Source organism: Balaenoptera acutorostrata, chromosome 3 (genome assembly GCF_949987535.1).
Source record: "Balaenoptera acutorostrata chromosome 3, mBalAcu1.1, whole genome shotgun sequence".
NCBI classification, from domain to species: Eukaryota; Metazoa; Chordata; class Mammalia; order Artiodactyla; family Balaenopteridae; genus Balaenoptera; species Balaenoptera acutorostrata.
This window is the reverse complement of record NC_080066.1, coordinates 104,950,881-104,965,441: the sequence shown is the minus strand read 5'-3', so window position 1 is coordinate 104,965,441 and position 14,561 is coordinate 104,950,881. Positions and strand designations below refer to the sequence as shown.

The 14,561-nt window shown below is 37.6% G+C and overlaps 1 protein-coding gene across 1 annotated transcript in view; it reads left to right on the top strand.

Annotated features, from left to right (window-relative positions):
* SUPT16H (SPT16 homolog, facilitates chromatin remodeling subunit) overlaps nucleotides 1-14,561 on the top strand; it is a 34,436-nt gene that overhangs the window by 17,397 nt on the left and 2,478 nt on the right. Inside the window, exons 7-23 of the mRNA XM_007180512.3 lie at nucleotides 1,112-1,284; nucleotides 2,708-2,798; nucleotides 3,606-3,679; nucleotides 3,817-3,929; nucleotides 5,130-5,195; nucleotides 5,312-5,407; nucleotides 5,481-5,596; nucleotides 5,685-5,838; nucleotides 6,348-6,475; nucleotides 7,010-7,145; nucleotides 7,251-7,377; nucleotides 7,640-7,758; nucleotides 8,287-8,412; nucleotides 8,741-8,853; nucleotides 9,144-9,219; nucleotides 9,627-9,796; nucleotides 13,956-14,085. Coding sequence (XP_007180574.2) covers nucleotides 1,112-1,284; nucleotides 2,708-2,798; nucleotides 3,606-3,679; nucleotides 3,817-3,929; nucleotides 5,130-5,195; nucleotides 5,312-5,407; nucleotides 5,481-5,596; nucleotides 5,685-5,838; nucleotides 6,348-6,475; nucleotides 7,010-7,145; nucleotides 7,251-7,377; nucleotides 7,640-7,758; nucleotides 8,287-8,412; nucleotides 8,741-8,853; nucleotides 9,144-9,219; nucleotides 9,627-9,796; nucleotides 13,956-14,085 — 2,008 coding nt within the window. The remainder of the gene's footprint in view (nucleotides 1-1,111; nucleotides 1,285-2,707; nucleotides 2,799-3,605; nucleotides 3,680-3,816; nucleotides 3,930-5,129; nucleotides 5,196-5,311; nucleotides 5,408-5,480; nucleotides 5,597-5,684; nucleotides 5,839-6,347; nucleotides 6,476-7,009; nucleotides 7,146-7,250; nucleotides 7,378-7,639; nucleotides 7,759-8,286; nucleotides 8,413-8,740; nucleotides 8,854-9,143; nucleotides 9,220-9,626; nucleotides 9,797-13,955; nucleotides 14,086-14,561) is intronic.

The window sequence follows — 14,561 nt, the reverse complement described above, 5'->3', positions numbered from 1 at the left end:
ACAACAACCAGAGCATTTCAGTCTTTGGCCTGTTACTTTCTTGGACTCATTCTGGAATTCAAAAAAGGAGGAGGAGAAAGAATAATCATTAGCCTGCTGTTTACATTATCTTCTTGTCTTATTCTATGCATATTTTTATTTTACAGTTACTCATTTCTTACTTGAGTATTTGATTGTAAGCCTTTTCCAGATGATTTAAAATGCAGAGAAAAATGCAAAACGTTGAAAAAAAATCTTATTATATATATCGTAATGTAATTCCCCTTCTAATTTTTAAAAAATACTGTAAAGAGGGGACTTCCCTGGTGGTCCAGTGGTAAAGAATCTGCCTTCCAATGCAGGGGACGTGGGTTCGATCCCTGGTTGGGGAACTAAGATCCCACAAGCCGCTGGGCAACTAAGCCCACGCACCACAGCTACTGAGCTCGCGTGCCTCAGTGAAAGAGCCCGCGTGCTCTGGACCCCGTGCGCCACAGCTACAGAGCCTACACACCCTGGAGCCCACGCGCCACAACTAGAGAGAAAAACCCGCACACCACAACTAGAGAGAAGCTCGTGCGTGACAACGAAGAGCCTGGGCCACAACGAAAGATCCTGCACGCCTCAACGAAGATCCAGCATGCCGCAACTAAGACACAACGCAACCAATAAATAAATAAATTCATACATACATACATACATGCAATGATGTTATAACCATAGGCTTTAAAATAAATAAGTAAATAAAATAAAAATAAAAATACTGTAAAGAATGCTGTGTGTCCTGGTTGGTTGGAAAGGATTAATTCATAGTGAATTCATAGTGGACTGGTGGAAAGGTGATGCCTTACCACCGTGCTGTTAGGCTATAATGAATAAAATTCAATATATGTTTTACATACTTAGGATACAGCAACTTTTTACTGAATTTTTATCCTAAAAGCTTTGGCCATTAAAGTTACTCCAGAGCATTCATAAACTAGTTTGTTCTTTTAAAAAAAAGTTTAGGTCATTTTTCCGCTTCAGCTTTGGGACATAGCAGGGAAAGGTAATGATTACAGATGTGTGTGTTAGTGATACTAAGGACTTCACTAGTTTGTGTAATGAAATGCTTTCTTCCTTTGGTCTCTAGTGACAAGAATCACATGCATTTTGGGGCCATTACCTGTGCCATGGGTATTCGCTTCAAATCTTACTGCTCCAACCTTGTTCGCACTTTGATGGTTGATCCTTCTCAGGAGGTTCAAGAAAATTACAACTTTTTGCTTCAGCTTCAAGAGGAGCTGCTAAAGGAACTAAGACATGGTAAGGTGCCTTAGATAAGGTTTAGAAATCACGTAACAAAAATGTAGCATTTATGGGCGTGTTTATCCCTGATGCTCTTGTACTGTAAATAGAATTAGATTTTACTAACCTCCAATCATCCTAGCATTTAGTTCCTCAGTGTACTTTTCTTTTATGCGTGAGTGGTTATTGTGGTTTTATACTGATGTTTAAAAAAACCTCTGACTGGTTAGGCCTCTGTGTCCAGATCTTCATAAAATACTCTGGCCTTATTACTTTTCTTGAGAAAGTTCTGAGAAGTAGTATCTCTCCCCACAGGCTGTGTAATATTAATCCTATATTGAATGGATACCCGGAATCTTAGTTTGAGAGAAGATCTGATAGCAACCCTGCTAAGCAAGCAGCTGCCTACCTCAAAAGCAAAGCACTTGACACCTCTTTTGCCTTGAGACTTTTCACTCCCAGATGGCTAAATGGGACTTTATGTTTACCACCTTTAAACCACTTCGTAAGCCCACTCATGTTTCGCAGAGCTTCCAGACACCATTCCCCCATGATACCTCAAGTCGATCTTGAGAAATCCAATTAGAAATCATAGTCCTAGGTAGTTTAATAATAAAAACCCCTCTGAGCCATAGGGCTCAAGCCATATCTGGCTTGAAATATGTATTCATATCCTAGACCCTGAAAAATTAAGTCCAGAGTTCTTCCAGCAGTAATTCACCCATTTAGTAGTCCTGTTTTTCAAAACGTGTAAGTTTAATGTGATGCCTTTTATCAACTCTTAAATTATTTCACTGAGACCAACTTGGGTTCCACAGTCCCATTGGAGTGATTCTAAAAAACAGTGTAATTAAAGAATGACCAGGCAGATTGTTTTTTAAAATGCACATTTCTAAGTCCTACCACTCCTGCAACTGTAGTCCTTATTTTATGCTTTGAGAAACCCTGCTTTAGGGAATATTTATTTATTTATTTATCTATTTATCTATCTATCTATCTATCTATTTATTTATTTATAGCTGCATTGGGTCTTTGTTGCTGCACGCAGGCTTCCTCTAGTTGTGGCGAGCGGCGGCTACTCTTCGTTGCGGTGCGCGGGCTTCTCATTGCGGTGGCTTCTCTTGTTGTGGAGCACGGGCTCTGGGTGCGTGGGCTTCAGTAGTTGTGGCACGCGGGCTTCAGTAGTTGTGGCACGCGGGCTCTAGAGCGCAGGTTCAATAGTTGTGGCGTGTGGGCTTAGTTGCTCTGTGGCATGTGGGATCTTCCTGGACCAGGGCTGGAATCCATGTCCCCTGCGTTGACAGGCGGATTCTTAACAACTGTGCCACCAGGGATGTCCCTAGTGGACTTAATAGGTGAAAAAAATGTTGATTAAAAAAATGTGATTTTGGGTTTTTTTTTTTCTGAAAGATGCTTTAATGTCCCATGTCTGTCTCATTAGGTGTGAAGATATGTGATGTATATAATGCTGTCATGGATGTGGTTAAAAAGCAGAAGCCAGAGCTGCTGAACAAAATTACCAAAAACCTTGGGTAAGATGCTATGATATACGTTGTCACTCTGAGTCAATTTTCATGACTGGCAGTCAGGCAAAATATTCTTAGATGATTCAACCAATATTTATGGACTATTAAACTTCACTGTGTGCCAGACACATTATGTTATCAGAGAATGTGAGAAATACTTGAGTTCTACTCCCAGGGATAGGGTGGAGATTTTTCCAGACCAATGTAGTAGATGCTAATAGTGTTCCAGCCTTAAATTACAAATGTGAGGAGACATTACATACTATATTTCCTTTCTTAGAACACCTCAGCTCATATTTGCAAATTAAGTACTTTGAGATATCCTACTATTTAAATTCTTTTTTCAATTTTTATTTAATCCAGTGTTTCTCAAATGTATTTGACCACTGAACACCTAGAAATACCTAATAACATCCTACGGAACCAAAGACATTTGAGAAGCAAAAGCTCTAGGCAGTCTCCTTAGATGGAAGCTAGTTGGGGTATATAGTTTATATCTGGACTTCTCTGATGGACAAGAGGAAATATATTGACCTATACCAAGTCTTGGCCTAGGTGACTTAATGAAGCCAGTTATCAGCATTCTACTAAATATAATAAGTGTTATATGCAGTACTTAATTAGAAAGTCATTTTCAACATATTAACCCAAAGACTGTCCTCAGATCTTCTTTAACTTGACTGATCAGCAGGGGCAAATCACTCATCACGTTTGCTTGCCTTATCTTGCAAATTGAAATAGGATATATTGTACTTGACTCAGGTTAGAGGTCTTTTAGCCTATTGCTGAAGTTTCTCTTCATTCCTTTTTTAGGTTTGGAATGGGCATTGAATTCCGTGAAGGCTCTTTAGTAATTAATAGTAAAAATCAGTACAAACTGAAGAAAGGTGAGTTTTACATGCATGCAATAGAAAAATAACCTTTTTGAAAATTTTCTTTTAGCTTTGTCTCCCTCTATTCTGTATAAAATCACACTTCTCCATCCTTTCACAGTCATTGACTCATTCCTGTTTTGCTCTTTCAGGAATGGTTTTCAGCATCAATTTGGGATTCTCAGACCTGACTAACAAGGAAGGGAAGAAACCAGAAGAGAAAACCTATGCCCTGTTCATTGGTGACACAGTGCTTGTGGATGAGGTATGTACTGCTTCTTCCACCTTGAGTGGTCGTGAACTGACTTTGGAAGCACATTTTTACCCTATGGTCCCCTCCCCTTTTTTTAATTGAAATTTATAATTTATAATTTTATGTTTTATAATATATTATATTTATAATATGTGTATAATATGATTTATAATATTTATATGTATAATATATGTATAATATGATTTATAATATTATGTTAGTCTCAGATGTACAGCAAAGTATTCAGTTATATATTATTTTTAGATTATTTTCCATTATAAATTATTATGTTACTGCATATAGTTCCCTGTGCTACATAGTAAATCCTTATTTACTCTGGTTTATTGCTTATCTATTTTATGTGGGTTTTTTGTTTTTATATTTGTTAAATGCTAGCTAAGGGGAAGGAGAGATCCCTATGATAGCCTAATACCGCTAGGGATAGAGATTGTTTAAGCCAAACCCTTTATTACATTGTGGCTTGATTATGATAATGTCAGGAACTGATTCTAATAATGGAACTGATTTTTTTTTAGTAATGGCTTTATTGAGCTACAGTTTACATACCATACAATTAAAGTATACAATTTAGTGATCTTTAGTATATTCACAGTTATGCAACTATCACCACAGTCTAATTTTAGAACATTTTCATCACCTCAGAAAGAAACCCTGTGCGCATTAGCAGTCACTCCCCATTTCCCCCTCGGGCCTAGGCACCGACTTTCTGTCTCTAAGGATTTGCCTTTTCTGGATATTTGGGGTCTTTTTGTGACTGGTTTCTTTCACTTAGCAGGAACTGATTCTTAATAATAGCAAATATTTCAGCGCTCTTATTATAAGCTAAGCATGTTTATGCATTAATTCATTGAATCCTTATGATAACCCTATGAAGTAAATACTCTTATTCAAGTATGCAGATAAAGAAACTGTGGCACTGAGAAGTATAAGTAACTTGCCTAATGTCACCGAGCTGGAAAGTGATTGAGCCAGGTTTCAAGTCAAGCCTGTATTCTTAATCATGATCCCAGTGTTGCCTCCCAAATTGTAGTTCCTAATGTGCGTTTCAGAAGATAACTGGTTTTATTTGTTGTCAAAGATTTTTTAGTACCAGAAGGTTCAAAGCATGGCCCAGCTATTTACTGGGTTTGAAAGTGAAAGTGTTTCACTTAAATGCTCTTACAGATGTCTAACTTCCTCCTTGTATTCCAGGATGGCCCAGCTACCATTCTCACTTCTGTGAAGAAGAAAGTGAAGAACGTGGGGATTTTTCTAAAGGTAGGAAGAAGATAAATGAGTGGTATAGCAAGTTTGATACAGTGAAGAAGATAAACAATATTGGCTAAAATAATTAAGACCTGAATTTCTGATTATGATTTTTTTTTCCCCCATAGAATGAGGATGAGGAAGAAGAGGAAGAGGAGAAAGATGAGGCTGAGGACCTGTTGGGAAGAGGTTCCCGAGCAGCATTACTTACAGAAAGAACACGAGTAAGTTTATTAAGTTTACTGTATTACTTTGATGGTTTACAGGTTCTGATAACTTGGGTTTTCCCTTCTCTAGAATGAGATGACTGCAGAAGAAAAGCGAAGAGCACATCAGAAAGAACTGGCGGCTCAACTCAATGAGGAAGCAAAGAGGCGATTGACTGAACAGAAGGGGGAACAGCAGATTCAGAAGTAAGAGTTTGCATGGGGTAGGTAAGATGGTTTTAGGGTTATATGTGATTTGCAGAAATTTCTCAAAAACATTTTATTCCCACTCCAGAGCTCGTAAATCTAATGTGTCCTATAAAAACCCGTCTTTGATGCCTAAGGAACCACATATTCGGGAAATGAAGATCTATATTGATAAGAAATACGAGACTGTAATAATGCCTGTGTTTGGCATTGCGACGCCTTTTCACATTGCCACAATAAAGGTACTAACGTTGAGTCAAGCTCCATCCAAACAGTGTCTTAAAATAGATGACTCTCGTGCTTATCATAGATGACTGTCCTGTCTGCATCGTCTCTCACACTCTGCTCCTTCTGACTCTGCCTTTCCCACGTTACTGACTTTCCCCCTCTCCCTAATCTCCTGCTGTCATTTTCCTTCCTTTCCAGTTTGCACTTTGGAGAAAGTTAAGTGATCTAGTCTAGAAACATAATTTTCCTATTTCTCTTTGAACTTTGAGAATTTTTTAACCTGTTTTCATAAATGTGGCACATAGAAAGAACTTTGAGAACTCAGTGATTCTTTTGGAAACACACGTTTGGTCATATAAAAAAATAGGCTAAATATGTAGTTTATTAGTTTTAGATTAAGGATTACAAGCTAGGTTTAGCAGCTTGTAACTACTAACTTAATTTTAGCATCTCTATAGCTACTGATCTTTATCTAGGAAAGAAATCTGTTTATTTTGCTAATGCTTTTCCTTTCTTTGAACAGAATATAAGTATGTCCGTGGAAGGAGATTATACTTACTTGCGAATCAACTTCTATTGCCCAGGCAGTGCTCTGGGCAGGAATGAGGGCAACATCTTTCCTAACCCAGAAGCCACTTTTGTCAAGGAAATGTGAGTTCCCAGGAAAGCAACCATCCCCAAATGCCTGTTGGCAGAAGTGCTACCCTCAGAAACATTTCGTTCTCTGTGCTGTGTTCTCCCCCATTCTAGTGAATGGCAGCACCTTCCTCAGTGGCACTTGATTAGGTTCACCTTGCTAACTTTGTACTGTTTTGAGGATGGAACCTAATTTAAATCCTCGTGAAGATATTTTATCCTCACTATATACATATTTGGTGATAAAATCTCAAATGTGTGCCACATTGGAGTCTATTCATTCTTGAGGTGGAATAGGATAATTTGGGGAAGTTTATGCTGGATTGGAAATATATGTGTGATTCCCCCACCCAATGGATTAGTCATTTATAATATTCTCTGTTTAAGAGAGAAGAAAGGGAGGTTTTTTCAGCTTTCCAGACATTGTTTCACCATTCAGTAGTACCTTTTTCTCCTAAAAGATATTAAACCAGTTATAAAACATAATAATGGGTGCAGGTTACCTGGCGTGATAAAGAAACTCACATAAGTGCTTCCCCTTTTCTGCAGTACATACCGAGCTTCAAATATGAAGGCACCTGGAGAGCAGACAGTACCAGCCTTGAACCTTCAGAATGCTTTCCGAATTATAAAAGAAGTGCAGAAGCGTTACAAGACTCGGGAAGCAGAAGAAAAAGAGAAGGAGGTGAACCTGAACACCAGCAAAGCACCTTTGTGCAAAAGGACACATGTGGGTTTTGGGGACATGGAAAGATATGCGAAAATTCACATTGATTTTCATTCTGCTTAGGGCATTGTGAAACAAGACTCACTGGTGATCAATCTAAACCGGAGTAATCCCAAACTGAAAGATCTGTACATTCGCCCGAATATTGCCCAAAAGAGGATGCAAGGCTCACTGGAGGCCCATGTCAATGGTATGGATGATCTCTCATGTGCCTGGGCTTTGTCTTCAGGGGCACATTTGTAGGAATGACAGATCAGATAATATAGTAGGGCAAGGAAGTGCTTGGAGGAATCTACTTTGACATCGCTGTATGGCCAGAAGGAAAGGAAAGCTCTGTACCTTATTGGCATTTCCTCTGACCCTGTTCAAATCAGCCAGAAAAGATTCAGTACCTTCTGGCCTAACCTGATGATGTTCCTTGGTACTTAGCTGCTTCCTTACTTCCCCCCCAGGTTTTCGCTTCACGTCTGTCCGAGGAGACAAAGTGGATATTCTATACAATAACATCAAGCATGCTTTGTTCCAGCCGTGTGATGGGGAAATGATTATTGTTTTGCACTTTCACCTCAAGGTATATCTTTTTATCAGCTAGCTGTGAGCTCTTGGGCAAGATCTTTCTATCTCCCTCTTTCCCTTGAAATAGTGATGAAAAATATCACCTATCGCATAAGATCATCAGGAGGATTGAATCAAATAATGCTTATAAAGTCCACAGTGCCTGACATCTAGAAGGTGCTAAGCGTGTTTGTTCCTTTGGTGTGATTATATAATGACCTCTGAAACGTATAAGGTCTTCTCCAAATTCCTGTTTCTGAAATAGAAAATTTTTGCTTTAGACAATTTATTACCAACATAATCTCCAAAGTCCATTATAATAAATAGGAGTGCTTTTAAAAATTTATACTCTTTCATATTCCCAGATGTCATTATTGATGATGACACCAGGGATGGTTTAACTGTTTTTACATAAATGCTGTGGTTTCCAGTTTAGATATTTTAATATTTTCATGTTTTGTTATCTTGCTTGTCTGTTGTGTAGACTTCTTTGTGGAAGAAGTCTTATGACTTCTTTCTTGTTCTTTCTGCTTTATGCCCTCAGAATGCCATCATGTTTGGGAAGAAGCGGCACACAGATGTGCAGTTCTACACAGAAGTTGGGGAGATCACCACAGACTTGGGGAAACATCAGCATATGCATGACCGAGATGACCTCTATGCTGAGCAGGTGAAATTTGGTTTTGCAGGGGAGTGAGGTAGGATGCAGTCCAGATCTGAGTTCAGTAATTGTTATATTTTATAAACAACACCTGAAACTATCTGCAGAACTTTCTCAAGTATCTGCTGGCATGGTGTAGTGCTATGGCTTATGGATTAGACTTAAGTTGCAGGCTCAGCTCTACAGTTTATGTTACGGTGACCTGTAATAAAGTATCTGTGTTAGTATCATAGTTATCAGAATTAAGGACTACAAAAGCACTTCATGCTTTTTGAAGGGATTACTGTTAACAAGTAAAGTGATAACTATAGTTAATTCGTAATTTTTTCTTCTGCAGATGGAACGAGAAATGAGGCACAAACTGAAAACAGCCTTTAAAAATTTCATTGAGAAAGTAGAGGCTCTAACTAAGGAGGAACTGGAATTTGAAGTGCCTTTTAGGGACTTGGGGTAATGTATCTCCTCCTCTTTTCGGCCTTTAGAAAAATTAGTTATTCTTCCTTTAATAATAATTTAACGTGACATATCATGTCCTTTTTCCTATGGACATCCATTCCCTCTTGGAAATGTTTAAGGGCTGGGGTGAATGGCTAAGACTGAGAGGCTCCCTCTGGAAGTGAGTTTCCAGCAAGCATGCTGGAGTTGTGTTTGGAATGGGAAAAGGAAAGAAGCCTCTTGTGGCAGCAGCAGTTTCTCTTGCAATGAGCCCCATCTTAGGTGAGTTTCTTGCTGTCTTTCAGATTCAATGGCGCTCCCTATAGGAGTACCTGCCTCCTCCAGCCCACTAGTAGTGCGCTGGTAAATGCTACAGAGTGGGTGAGTATTTCTGACCTCTTTTTAGGAAAACAAGTGTTAGAGAAAAGAAAGCAAGAGGGTAGACATTTTGAAAGCTAGGTCCTTATTTCTTTGGATTTTCATTTTTGATGCTTACTTAGATATAAAACTTACTGAACAAATGATTTTTAAAAGTGTCTTTAGTTTTTAAAGATAGTTTCTTTACATAATTTCCTTAAATGTATTCTCCTTGAGGAAAGATCTTGATCTTGCAGATCCTTTCACTGGGGCTTCTTGGTATCTTGTATTTAGTCTTTGTCCCAAAAAACAAACAAAAAAACAGTTTAGTTACCCTTTGTGTAGTGATTTTTAGATCCTGAAAGTGTTTGAAAATGCTAGTGCTTTGTGGGAAGTATTTTTATGAAAATAATCCTGTTCTTTCCTGACAGCCACCTTTTGTGGTGACGTTGGATGAAGTGGAGCTGATTCACTTTGAGCGAGTCCAGTTTCACCTGAAGAACTTTGACATGGTAATCGTCTACAAGGACTACAGCAAGAAAGTGACAATGATCAATGCCATTCCTGTTGCCTCTCTTGACCCCATCAAGGAATGGTTGAAGTAAGTAGACCTGCCAGCAATCTCACACTTAGCCCATGAACATTGTACCATAGAATATGAGTGTGGTATGTCGTACATAAAATCTGCTGGTGTACTTAGTGAAACTGCCTTTGGGTTGTTATCAACCAGGACTCGAAAACTTGGGATCTATTAGACATAGAGCCACTTTTTCCTGAATACCCAACAGTAGTTTATGGATATAGGAAAATCAAAATCTAAGATCTTTTTTGACTCTACTTGATGGATGTATAAAAAGATCCATACACATGTAATAATTTATTTACAAAAAGTGGGGGATATTTCTTTCTAGTTCTCTATTTTTACTAAAAGATGAGATAGAATATATTTTTATTTTAGCCTTTGACATTCATATACTCACACTTCAGCTAAAAGAATTCCTCATAGAAGTACCGGAACCCTGATAAAAAGGGAGATGTCACTACATAGGTAAAGGGTGAGGCATGTGTAGCCATGAGTATAGATTGCTCTGCCCTCCTCCCCGCCTCCACTTATCTGTGAAGGGGAGGCACTATAAATATAAATCTCCTCTTAAGAAATGGGTTGAGAGAGCTTAGAGATAGACTGTGAGAAAGATACAAATTTATAGTTAATATGAGGATTTTCCTAAGAAACATGTTCAGGTAAGTGATATGGTATCACAAATATTTATTAAATTTGTATGACTTTTTAAAATCAGCTTTATTGAGGTACAATTTACATGTAATAAAATTCATCAATTTAAGTACATGATTTGATGTGTTCCAACAAACGTGTACAGTCTTGTATCTACCATCATAATCAGGATATAGAATATTTCCTTTACTCACAGAAGTTCCTCATACCCCTTTATAATAGTCAGTCCCCTCCCTTCAACCCTGTCACTGGTTTCTGTCACTATATATTTTGCTTCGTCTAGAATTTCACATAAATTGAATTGTACAAGTATGTAATCTTTTGTATCTTTCATCCTTCACTTGGCATAATGCTCTTGAAATTGATTCAAGTTGTTCTGCACATCATTACTATATTCCTTTTTATTACTGAATAGTATTCCACTGTATATACTAGAGAGTCCATACTTTATTTACCCATCTACCAGTTAATAGACATTTGGGTTGTTTCCCTTTGGGGGTCTTATGAATAGCTGCTATAAATGTTATGTACAGGTCTTTGTATGGACATATGTTTTCATTTCTCTTGGATAAATGACCTAAGAGTGGGATTGCTGTGTCATATGTTTTATGGTTAAGTGTATGTTTAACTTGATGAGAAACTACCAAATCCTTTGCCGGAGTGGCTGGAAAACCTGCAGTATGTGAGAGTTATAGTTGCTCCACAACCTCACCAACACTTGGTGCTGTCAGTCTCTTCAGTATTAGCCATTGTGGTGGGTGGCTGTCTCATTGTGGTTTCAGTTTGCATTTCCAAGATTACTGATGATTTTTAGCGTCTTTTCTTATGCTTATGTGTCATTCTGTACTTTTAATAAAGTATATTCATGTTTTTTGCCCATGTTAAAAATCACATTGCTTGTCTTATTACTGAGTTTTGAGAATTTTTTAGGCTGGATACAAGTCCCTCATTGAATATAGGTTTTGCATATATTTTCTTCCAGTAGTTTCTATGCCTTCTCATTTTCTTAAAATGTCTTTTAAAGACCAAAAGTGTAAATTTTTCATGAAATATGTTTGATCAACTTTTTTCTCTTGTAATTTCTGCTCTTTATGTCTTATCTAATAAATTTTGCCTAACCCAAAGTCATAAAAATTTTCTGTTCTCTTCTAGAGTTCCATAGATTTAGGTCTTATATTTAGGTCTGTGATCCATTTTGAGTTAATTTTTTTTACTGTGGTATAAGAATCAAGGTTCATACTTTGCATATTATGTAGCCAATTATTCTAGTTATCATTTGTTGGAAAGATTATCCCTTACCCATTGAATTACCTTGGCATCTTTGTTTAAAAAAAAAAAAGGAATATGTAAGAGAGGGATCTAATTCTGGATTGTATTCTGTTCTATTGGTTTATTTGTGTCCTTACACTGATACTGTACTGTTGTGAATATTGTAGCTTTATAGTAAATCTTGAAATCAGGTAGTGTAAGTCTTCCCATCTAGCTCCTTTTCAAAGTTGGCTGTTATTATTTTGGCTATTCTACATAAATTCTAGAATCAACTTGTATCTTTCAACAAACTGGTTTATTTTGTCTAAGTTTATCAATTCTACTATTTGTGCAATCATATATCCCCTTTCATTCCTAATATTGATAATTTGCACTTTTTGTTAGTCAGTCTGGTTAGAGGTTTACTGATTTTTTATTTTTTGATTTTTTTTTTCTCCATCATTATGAAATGTCCTTTCTTATTTCTGGTAACATTCCTTGTTTTGAAATCTACACAGTGTGATATTACTATAGACTTCTAGCTTTATTTTGGTTAGAGTTTGTATGGTGTGTCTTTTTTTCCGTCCTTATAGTTTTAACTTACATTACTTTATATTTAAAGTGATTTACTTGGAGACACCATATATTTGGGTCTTACTTTTTTTAATCCATTCTGAGAATGTCTACCTTTTAATGGGATTGCTAAAAACAGGCCATTTACATTTAATATAATTATTAGCATGGCTGGGTTTTAAATCTGCCATTTTTTTTCTTTTTTTTTTTTTTAAAGAAGGTCAATTTATCTATCTACCTACCTACATACCTGCTTTGTGTCTTAGTTGCTGCACTCCAGATCTTCATTGCAGCGTCTTCGTTGCGGCATGCGGGACTTGCGTTGCAGCACGTGGCCTTCTCTTTAGTTGTGGTGCACGGGCTCAGTAGTTGGGGCATGCAGGCTCAGTAGTTGCAGTGCACTGGCTTAGTTGCTCCACGGCATGTGGGATCTTAGTTCCCTGACCAGGGATCGAACCCGCATCCCCTGCATTGGAAGGCGGATTCTTAACCACTGGACCACCAGTAAACGTACCATCTTGCTATTTGTTTTCCTATCTGTTCTTGTTGCTTTTCTCCTCTTTTTATGCCTTCTTTTAGATTAATTTTATGATTTTTTTAAAGATTTTTTTGATGTGGACCAATTTTAAAGTCTTTATTGAACTTGTTACAGTATTGCTTCTGTTTTATGTTTTGGTTTTTTGGCTGCAAGGCATGTGGGGTCTCAGCTCCCTGACCAGGGATGGAACCCATACCTCCTGCATTGGAAGGTGAAGTCTTAACCACTGGACCGCCAGGGAAGTCCCTAGATTAATTTTATGATTCTTTATGATTATCTTCCTAGTTCGCTGATTAGCTCTACACGTCTTTGTTTACTTTATGATGATTACTGTAAGGTTTACATATACATCTTTAACTTATCACAGTCTGCATTCAGATAATATACCACGTCTGTTAGAAGGTTGTTATGCTTCCATTTCTCTTCTTCTATCCTTTCTGCTATTATTAATCATCCATTTTACTTCTAATATACTGTGAATTCCACAATTTATTGTTATTATTTTAGCTTCTAAACAGCTATCCTTTAATTTACAAAATGAGTAGGGGAAAGTCTTTTATATTTACTCACATATTTACCATTCCTGATGCTGTTCATTCCATTGTGTAGTTCCACAGGGATTTTTTAGTCCTGTGCTGCTTTTTATGCAATGTTTGAAAACTGTCGTTCCATATTTTGTTTGGTTTTCTGGTTGTTTAAGGTGCAAACGTAAACCTAGTCCTTGTCACTCCCATCATGACTAGAAGCAGAAGTTTCAGTGTTCATGATTGTGCCCATAGTGGCTTTATGCTAGTCTCTCACACAGGTTTTATGCTGAAGGTTTCTTGTTGTGTCCTTACTATTACTGTTTTTTGGTTTTCTTTTCTCTTCTTTCCCACCCACTTTGATTCTGTGCTCCTCAGTAGACGTGAATAAATATCATTTGAGCATTTCTTAACACAAGGCACTTTAAATACTAAAAAAAGGTGCTCTCTCGTGAGGGCTAGTGCTCTGGGAGACCAGACATCAGATGTTTGGGTACGTTGTGGTGGCACAGTGCAAAGAATACCTGCTCCCAAGTATGCTGAGGGTATCTGCTCTTTAGAGGTGCTAATGACCAAGATGACACGGGATGTTCTCACAAAGTATAGAGTATTGATTTTGACTTTATAATGTTATTTTTCCCAGTTCTTGTGACCTAAAGTACACAGAAGGAGTACAGTCCCTCAACTGGACTAAAATTATGAAGACCATTGTTGATGACCCTGAGGGCTTCTTTGAACAAGGTGGCTGGTCTTTCCTGGAACCTGAGGGTGAGGTGCGTGAGTGTGGGGTTTCTTTTCTGGTACATAGTGTTGCCCATTATCATTTGGGCGGTGAGGAGAATGCCATATAAGTAGTACATAAGGGACCAGATCAAACAGGAGAAGCTCTGAACACAACTTGGTATTGTTGTTTCTCCAAGTTAGTTTTACAGGTAAATGATAAATTAATTGGGCATTGGTAGCCACTGACAAGATTTGAGATTACAAAAACTGTTCCTTCAAAGAATTTCTTAGTATTGGGAGAAAATTCTTCAGGTCATCTTGCAAAAATTGTTTTCTAAAAAATGGTCCTCCTACCTCTGCATAGTGCGTTATTACCAAGAGTACGTCTGTGGTTAATTTTCCTGGGTAAAGAAGGATGAAGTGACTCTTTAAGAAATATGAATGAGATATTTAGGGTATCTAATGATTGTACCTTATAGTAATTTTAATTAAGTCTTTTTATCTCTTGGTCACTCAGGGGTTTGGG